We start from the raw sequence: 10103 nt of genomic DNA, 5'->3' as shown, positions 1-10103 counted from the left end.
TTGATTGAATTCGTACAAGTAATCAGTTCGATGATCTTCAAACTTGGAAATAGCGTCCAATACGCTTTACAGCTTATGTATAGGGGAATGTCCGAGTAACTCTCCATTCCTGAAAAATAATGTAGACGAGTCCCATTATTTTTCAGGAATGGAGAGTTACGAGGATATTCCCCTACTTAAAATACACCACTGAGTAATAATTTTATGTGAATATATGTTAGTATGGAAATTAACACCAATGATTTTAGTGGGTTAATTAAGTAGGGTTTCATCTCTCCATTACTGAAAAATAATGGAGCGTTGATACAATACTGTTACTTCGCAGGTGTATTTTAAATAAAAAATAAATTATACAGGCCTTGTGAATGCAGTCAAAATGTTTAATCCTTGCAAAAATTGTCATATTCAAATTATATTAAGACGTTAACGCGGTGGACTCTGGAATCTACTCTTTGCAAATGAACGGGGGCGTAAAGCACGTTTATAATTTCCGAGTTCACTTGAACAAAGCATATACATATTATGAACTGTATCCTTATAAACGTTGCAAAATATTTTAGTTTAGACATCATGAACCTTGTAGCAGAACATACTTAATGTTTTTCAGTACTTTGCAAATGTAAATTACGTCCGTGTAAAATAAACGGGTAAGATGAATTTGAATTTCATTAGCCCTAGGTCATAATCGTGACAAGTTAGATTTCATTAGCCCTACGTCATAATCATGATGGTGCGATGCCCTCTAAGCATACATGAATATATTATTTTGTTCTGCTTTATTAATAGTTTTTAACAAATAAATTATGCTCAATAAATTAAAAATACCAGGCTGCAATCGATGTACACCCCGTCCCCTTCTGTTGTTTACCAATCATGCACTACTTAAAAACATTAACAGAGCTCGTGTTTACTTTGAGCCCAACCATGGCTGTTTGTGAGAGACTTTCTCAGGTACGAACTGGGTAAAAACATTCCAGAGAAGTGTTTTGGGGCAGAGAATGTTAAATAATATATTCACAATAATGACACAAGGTCAAAATCCATAAACATTTTTCAACTAATGCCAGCCATAAAAGAATGGCTCACAAGTGGAAAGGGTTCTCGCCACATCAACGGCCACTAAGACCTAGATCAACACAATAATTATTTTGAGATGAACAAGTGGACACTATCAAACAAATAACAAATTTTAAATCAACAAATGGAGAAGACAGTGGATACTACTGGACAGACATATACATTTAGTACTTCCTGAATAAGTGTTGTAACCTATTGGCAAAAATATTTTATTTGTGCAATAAAACCAATTACTTTCAATATTATTACATTATTAAGCACTGTATTAAATTAAATAGAAGTAACACAGTCGGTTACCTTAAAAAATATGGGCAAGTGGGAAAATGTATTGGTCAAGTAACTATCTGATTGGCACTTGCCCTGTGGCAAGTAAATTTTGTGAAATTTTTTGAACCCCTGATTAGTATTTTTCTCTCTTAAAAAATCCAAAGAAAAAAAAGCATATTATTAGGCCTATTGGTAGGGTGCGTTGGAACAAAAACGACCACTCACGGTACCCAAGTGATAATTTTTTTTTTTTTTGGGACTACGTAATTGGTCAGTTAAAATTGTAATTTTTGATGGGAAAGTCTACTTAATCAAGGGTTTTACAGAATTATTTACAGTAATAAAAAGGACGGCTGATAATGTCCATTACGATTATAGGGGTGGGCGCGCGACTACCCCACAATACCCTGTGATCTTAATAAAAGAGGCACGTATGTTTAGTGCGTCTAAGACACTTTGATTGGGAACCGTCTAAATATACACCTGTCAATCAGGAACCACAGGTACAGGCCACAGAAAGAAAACTAACAATTAACTAACAAAACACTCCGATTCCGTACATGGGTTAATTTATGGACAAAACATAGGCCTAATACAGTTATTTCAACACTTTGACAATGGTGGTTTATATTGTACTGATTTCTGGCTTACTGGGATGGATATTATTACAGAACATTGCGATGCATCCGCAAAATTCAGGTACGTTTTTGTCTTCAGTTCTAAGACTAATTCCTGACGTGACACGTTAAGTATTACGTAACCACTGGCTCGCCAGAGGGCGTATTCACTGGGATGGTAGAAAATGGCTGCGCTCGTTATATATAATAGCCGTCACATTTAACCGTTTTATTAAAGCGGCAGTATCCAGAATATTTTTATTATTTAAGCATATAGAACAGAAAATCCAATTACGTTTGGTGCATATATGACGCCGTACTCGGCATTGGTTTCACTACGCTGGCTTATCCAGGTCAAAAACAAAGCCAGTATTTCGAAAGTGGGACACTTTTGACGGGATCCTACCGATCTCGGTTTTCATTGGCTTAGCAATAGTGTGGAATTTCCAACAAGAGATCACGTGAGATTTCGCAATTTTTGAACAAATTTAACTGTCTTGATTGAGGGGTCGTCTCATATCTCCAAAATATATTTATATCCAAAGAGGTATGGTACAACGCCTTTTTAGGGGTTGGTGGGTGGGGGATTTGCCGTGAAATTTTGACAGTGGCCAACTGTTGGCATACGCGTTACATGTAAGAGGGTGTTACTAATTACGTAACGCTTTAGGGGTAGAGGAAGAGGGTACTGTGTTCGATTTACGTAACATTTTTCAAGACTACATGTTATTTTTATTCATTACTTAGACCTAAAAAGGTGTTTTTTGGAAATCCGTGGTCAGTCTAGGATCGATCCCCATCGGCGGGTATATAAAAGACCATGGTATGTGATATCCTGTCTGTGGGATGGTACATATAAACGATCCCTTGCTAAAAAAGAAAAAAATGTAGCGGGTTTCCAAGGCGCGTGTGCAGGGATTTCAGCGGGGTTGGGGTTATAGACTGTGTTGAGCGACGTTTATATGGGGCCATGCTCCCCCAGAAAATACATTTCAATTTTGTTTAAGCTTGGGCAAGTAAGGATTTCGACCTCCACATGCACCCGATTCCTCTCTAAGATTATGTCAAAATTACCAAATGTGAGACACCCAACAGCAGATGGAAGGAAGGATAGGATAAGTCTATCAATATGCTCTAACTTTGATGTCGTTAACCACCCCCCACCCCCTAACTTTATCCTTTCCAAACAAAATAATATTTATTTGAATTTGTCGATTTTAACACGTAAAATTAAGAAGTGAAAACGTTCATTGTCTACTTTAGTATATTTTATTTAAAAAATATATACATGATTAATGTGTTACTAGTATACAAACTAAACTTTGAAAGTTCTACTAACACTTTATAAAATATTAATTCTCAAATAGGAAGGTACGATTGTCGATAATACGTTGTCAAGATCAAACCGGTTTTAACGAAAGACTCTAGTACCGTATCCTCAACCGAACGTTCTTCGTACAGCGCAAGATTTCTCTTAATTTTTTGAGACGAACCCTACAATTTTATATCGGCAAACGCACGTGTTAACTGAAACTGACAACAGGCTGTCGTTTGTGCTTTGCCGAGCTATGGCGGCACAGGCGAGGAATCAAGCGTATACTTTTGACGATCTCCGTTCATAGCGAACACACACGAGTTTTTTTAAAAGTGCATTTGAGCTTGTATTAATACATGATGTTATAATAAGGTAACCAGACACTGTAACTTTAATTAACTATATGATTATACTTGTTGATATTAAGCAATACTGTGTATTGTATATCGTTGAATATGCATACCAGTCCAAATGCATTAATTGTCATTTAAGCGCCTGGGTACTTATTAGAGGAAATACAGTGCATTATTAAAGATGCAGTATCATTGATTGAAAACATATTTTATAGCATAAACAGCAAAGTGATTGAGAACATGTTTGCCAACTTACTAGGCCCTCTCCTATATATTACACACAATATAATGGCGACAATTACAAATTATAATATAATAGTAATGTACTCATATGAAATAAAAATTCATATGAAATTTGTATACAATTTTATTTTAATAACAATCGAACAGAAACAAAAAATTAAATGTGCAGTCAAACCATTAGACTATTTTAAGCAAAACGATGTGTTTGCTTAATAATTTTTGGACACAAATAAATATTGTTTTATTATAGAGATCACTTAAGGTATTTCGTCCATATAAAAGCAGTTGTAAATGTATTGCTTGTACCGAGTTACAAAGAACCAGGTACTGCCTCTGTTGTTCATATTTGGTGCATTGAAAAACAAATAGTCAATGTTGTTTGCCATTTTGACACATTCATTGATAAGAAACCCGCTACATTTTTCCATTAGTTGCAAGATATCTTTTATATGCACCATCCCACAGACAGGATAGCACATACCACGCACGGCCTTTGATATACCAGTCGTGATGGACTGGCTGGAACGAGAAACAGCCCAATGGGCCCAGCAATGGTGACCGATCCTAGACCCAACGCGCATCAAGCGAGCACTTTATTACTGATCCTAGACTAAACGCGCATCAAGCGAGCACTTTATTACTGATCCTAGACTAAACGCGCATCAAGCGAGCACTTTATTACTGATCCTAGACCAAATATGGAAATCAACGCCAGAATGATCCAGGCCAGTCACCTGAACAGCAGTCCAGTAGCTCTCTGACAAATGAAAGCAAATACAAGCAGGCAGACGACAACAAACCTGACGAACAGAAACAGAACAATGGAAATCAACGCCAGGATGATCCAGGCCAGTCACCTGACAACTCTAATACAGGCAAGACAATTGAAGATGAGTCTATTGATTTTATGCTACATAACAGTAAAGACAATATGAACAATGACGAACCTAGCCCCAATTTCACAGCCAGCCACGAAGATATTCCAATGCATTCAATAGAAATCATTTCTCTACCCACATCTGACAACAATGATTGGGAACACTTACAGGTACAACAAGGTTCTATGTCTCTTGAACGAAATGGTTGCCAGTCAAGACACACACCTTATACAGAAGAGTCAACTAATGAATTGGCTTCTGAGTTTGTCTTTGTAGGAAGAAACGACAGCCAGCCAGGCGTCGACTTGCACAGCGATGTTATGCACAGTGAAGACAACACAACTACTGGAAAGACAACTGAGCAAAATCTGACAAATTCAGCTCATCGTGAAGGTGATCACGGCGAATCAACGTACGATTCTTATACAGGGAAGTCAGTCGAAGAAAAAACTTGTCATTTGAGTGGAGATGAAGACGACCTTTCAGAGGAGCCGAGTAATGCTGGTAAAACAGAAGAACACGATTCTTCTGTAGGTTTAGTTCAAGAAGAAACCAAAGACGTTCGGTCAGACAACAGCCATAAATCAAAAGACACAACTGAACAAACGTCATCAAATATGATCACAGGAAACCAGCCTCCTGGGAAAATGAGTCACAAGATCATTCCTGACCTCAGCTGTCCCGGTTACGAGGGTCACGGGGTCATCGTCATTGACTACTATTTTGAAGATGGGACGCAGATGGTAATTAAGTCAATCTGTCACTAAGGTTTGATTGCATATGTACTAAGGGACAAAAGAATAAACAATGTTTTCTTTTAGGCGGCAATATGAACTTGAACAATATTGAAAAATTAGCGATATTGTGATTTCAAGCTTACGCACAACTTGCCTGAAACCTTCAGCTTGTATTTCCATTATTCTACGCACAATATTAGTTGTAATCCATGTAAAATATAGTTATTCGTTTACAACCCTATATAGCTGTTTGCCAGTAATGGTAATATGATTAAATTTTGTTATCCAGATCCAGTCCTTTTTGTTTAATTCGGGCAAAATCAACCTGCCATCCCACACGCACACACACACAACAAAAGAAAAAAAATGAAGCCTAGCGGTACGCCTTTGCAGAGATTCTACTTTTGTTAATATTTGTGATAATCTAAACCATAGGGATTACGCACGACGTATTTATATTCAGGGGTGGGGGTGGGGGAGGTTGTTTTTGTTTTTTGTTTAGTATATTAATTTGCTTTTATGTTCAATTTATATATGCAGTCAACCTTTATTAATATATATTGTTTCCACTAGTACTTGTTTATGTTTCTGAAATATATTAAGTTTTTTCTAACATATATGGTTGGGGAGAAGCACAACCTTCTATATATGTCACAGAGTTTTCTCTACTGGCATTCAACATAATTATGGCACACTTGATATGCATAGCAAAACTTTCTGGGTTTTTTTTCTTTTTTCATTTTGAATTAAGGTTAGCGCGAGTAGGGCCTACTCTGGCGTTTGAGAGCTAGACGGACATTTGTACGGTTATGATCTCTCTCTGTCGTCATAGACCATTGTACAGCGAAAACGCGGAATGGCTGACAACCACACGGTAGACAAAGATTCCAGCTCTAAAACAACAACAATTCTAAGTTTCACACTAAATACCTTTACATTATTAATTTTCGAGCTCGCCGATAACAAATATTTCGCTTATTCAACACACGATACAGGAAGAAACCCGTTAGCACCTACGTATTTAACCAGAATATTATTGAAAGGGGTGATGTCGGGTTTCTTCCTGTAGTGTGTGTATTAGTGGTCACTATGTGAAATATATGTTATCGGCGAATTCGAAAATGATCAATGTAAAGGTATTTAACATCAAACTTAGAATTTTTGTTGTATTAGAGTTGGAATCTTTGTCTACTGTGTTATAGTCAGTCATTCCGCGTTTTCGCTATAGAGTGATCTCTGATGGCAGAGAGTGACCATAACCGTACAAAACCCGTCTAACTCTCGAACAGCAGAGTACTCGGGCTAAATTTAGGTATCTTTCTGCAGTTTATTTGTTAAATTATTATTATTATTATTATTATTATTATTATTATTACCTTTTTTCCCCTACTGTTTTAAGGATGAGCACCCGAACTTAGGCAAGCCATATCACGGAACTAGACGAAGAGGGTTTCTTCCTGACACCGTCGAGGGACAATCTATACTCCAGTTGCTAAAAATAGCCTTCGACCGGAAGCTGACTTTTACCATTGGTCAGTCGACCACCACCGGAAGGGAAGATACAGTCACGTGGGGTGATATTCCCCACAAGACTAATACACATGGAGGACCAGACAGGTATTATATGATATCAGATCATATTTTATGTTCAATCACCAGTTCACACAAGCTGATCAATGATCGATTAAAAATCATTTAGGGAACACTTGGTTTTCAAAATCTTAATTACCAATAGTTCTAGTCAATTGAAAATTGATCAGCAACTACTGTTTTATATTTTAGAATTGTGTATCGATCTCTAAAACTTGCGTAGAGATTCTCGACGAGATACTGAACAAAATGTTGCCCGTCATTAAAATGTATATTGTGATTTGAGGTAATAGATTCCATACTTTATACCAAAGTTTGTTTTATTTAAAGACATCACTAGAGCACATTGATTTATTAATCATCGGCTATTGAATGTCAAACATTTCACAATTTTGACATGCAGTCCTAGAGAGGAAACCTGCTACATTTTTCCATTAATAGCCATGTATCTTTTATATGCACCATACCACAGACAGGGTAACACATACCACGGCCTTTGATATACCAGTTATGGTGCACTGTCTGGAACGATACTTTATACCAAGATTGGTTGTATATTGGTTCTATATTAAAACAGTTTAGCTTTGAAAATAACTTTTATTGCACAAAATAATTTAAATGTTTATATATTCCATCAGTGTTTAATTTTCTTGTTGTCATAATAATAATAATAATAATAATAAAATAATAATAATAATAAAATAATAATAATAATATTAATAATAATAAAAATAATAATAATAATAATAATAATTACCACTATCATCAAAGGGGTGGGATGTAGCCCAGTAATAAAGTGCTCGCTTGATGCGCGTTTGGTCTAGGATCGGTCACCATTGCTGGGCCCATTGGGCTTTTTCTCGTTCCAGCCAGTCCATCACGACTGGTATATCAAAGGCCGTGCGTGGTATGTGCTATCCTGTCTGTGGGATGGTGCATATAAAAGATCTCTTGCAACTAATGGAAAAATGTAGCGGGTTTCTTCTCAATGAATGTGTCAAGATGGCCATGTGTTTGACATCCAATAACCGATGATTAATAAATCAGTGTGCTCTAGTGGTGTCATTAAACAAAACAAACACACTTGTAAACCAAGTGGGAGATCCAGGAGTCTTTTCAAAACTACCTTAAATTAACAAGTAAAACATCGAATGAGGTGTGTAGGTCTACAAGCACACACAAATGCTCTAAACTCCACACACACACACACACACACACACTCAAAATTCTAGCTTCACCCCTGTTATCTGAGCATGACTGAAGGGTTCAGCGTCTGATGTGTACCCATACATACACCATTAATCCCCTCCCCCATTCCCTGTTGGCGGTCATATTAAACTTCAGTTTGATATAAAAACCAAACTATGTAACATCATCATCGTAATCATCTATATCATATCATCATCATCTATATCATATCATCATCTATATCATCATCATCATAATCATCACCACCATTATATCACTATATGATCCTCATCATCATCATCATCATCATCATCATCATCGTCTTCATTATCATACTCATCTTAACTATATGTATTTATTTCCAGGATGTTTGTAGTTGTTGTTTATTTTAAATTCCAATGCTTTTTTTTCAGAAATGCTTTTCCAGATGCTACATATTTTTCCCACGTTAGGGAACAACTTGCTGCTAAGGGTGTGACTGGATAGTTTGACATCCAGTAGCCGATGTATATTTCATGCTGGGGTGTCGTTAAACATCTATTCTATTCTATTCTTTTTAACAGACTGGATAGTTTGACATCCAATAGCAGACTGGATAGTTTGACACCCAATAGCCGATGTATATTTCATGCTGGGGTGTCGTTAAACATCTATTCTATTCTATTCTTTTTAACAGACTGGATAGTTTGACACCCAATAGCCGATGTATATTTCATGCTGGGGTGTCGTTAAACATCTATTCTATTCTATTCTTTTCAACAGACTGGATAGTTTGACACCCAATAGCCGATGTATATTTCATGCTGGGGTGTCGTTAAACATCTATTCTATTCTATTCTTTTCAACAGACTGGATAGTTTGACACCCAATAGCCGATGTATATTTCATGCTGGGGTGTCGTTAAACATCTATTCTATTCTATTCTTTTTAACAGACTGGAGGTAGGACGTAGCCCAGTGGTAAAGGGACATTCAAATACATTTTCGAGTTACTTGATTAAAACAAAATTCAGATATCAATCACTAATACACACACTACAGAAAGAGACCGGACAACACCCACATTCAGCTAAGCTTCGGCAAACTCCGGACAGCAGAATTCTAAGTTCGCCTACCTATATCGTGACGTTGCGTCACATGATCGTCCACTCGGCCATTCCGTCTTCCAGGGGCCGTCTCAAAACGACAAATACCCGACAATCACAAAAAAAAGTTTGTTTTGTGTAACGACACCACTAGAGCACATTGATTCATTAATCATCGGCTACTGGATGTCAGATATTTGGTAATTTTATCATTGTGTTAGAGAGGAAACTCGGAGTACTCGGGCTACTTATTTATCTACGATGAATGAATTAAAGGACACAATAAGAGAACAATGGGAAGAAATCTCGTGGGAAGAAATCAGAAAATCGATTCTCTCATGAAAAAAGCCACCAACATTTGAGGGCAGTCTACGAGCAAACCGGTGGAGACACTGACGCTTTCTACATGGTTAGTCGTCTGGACAATTCGTCCACTAGGTTCAGACAATTAATCCACTGTATTTTCAGAGAGCTGGACGATTCGTCCACGGTACCTATTCAAAGGGTACTTCAAACAATTTTGGCATTCCATCACATTGAATCCAATACTTTTTAAGTAAACAAAAGTAGATATAAATTTCACTTTTGGCGTCGCATATATATATATATATATATATATATATATATATATATATATATATATATATATATATAGTATTGGGTGTGAAATTTAAAAGCTACAGTCTCCAAACTTCTAAAATAATTCCGTATTCAGTAGGCTTATTGTTTTCTTCGAGCCACTCGATATATTAAA

General features: G+C 36.7%; 1 protein-coding gene across 1 annotated transcript; it reads left to right on the top strand.

The window, feature by feature from the left end:
• The first annotated feature begins 924 nt into the window (after positions 1–924).
• Positions 925–8857, top strand: LOC121377889. The gene is made up of 4 exons (XM_041505987.1): positions 925–951; positions 4564–5493; positions 6887–7104; positions 8679–8857. Exons 1-4 carry the CDS (start codon positions 925–927, stop codon positions 8749–8751), a joined length of 1248 nt encoding a protein of 415 aa, XP_041361921.1. The 3' UTR covers positions 8752–8857.
• The last annotated feature ends 1246 nt before the right edge of the window (positions 8858–10103 follow it).

Source organism: Gigantopelta aegis, chromosome 7, assembly GCF_016097555.1.
Source record: "Gigantopelta aegis isolate Gae_Host chromosome 7, Gae_host_genome, whole genome shotgun sequence".
Classification (NCBI taxonomy): Eukaryota; Metazoa; Mollusca; class Gastropoda; order Neomphalida; family Peltospiridae; genus Gigantopelta; species Gigantopelta aegis.
The sequence above is the reverse complement of the archived record's forward strand: the minus strand, read 5'-3'. Positions and strand labels throughout refer to the sequence as shown.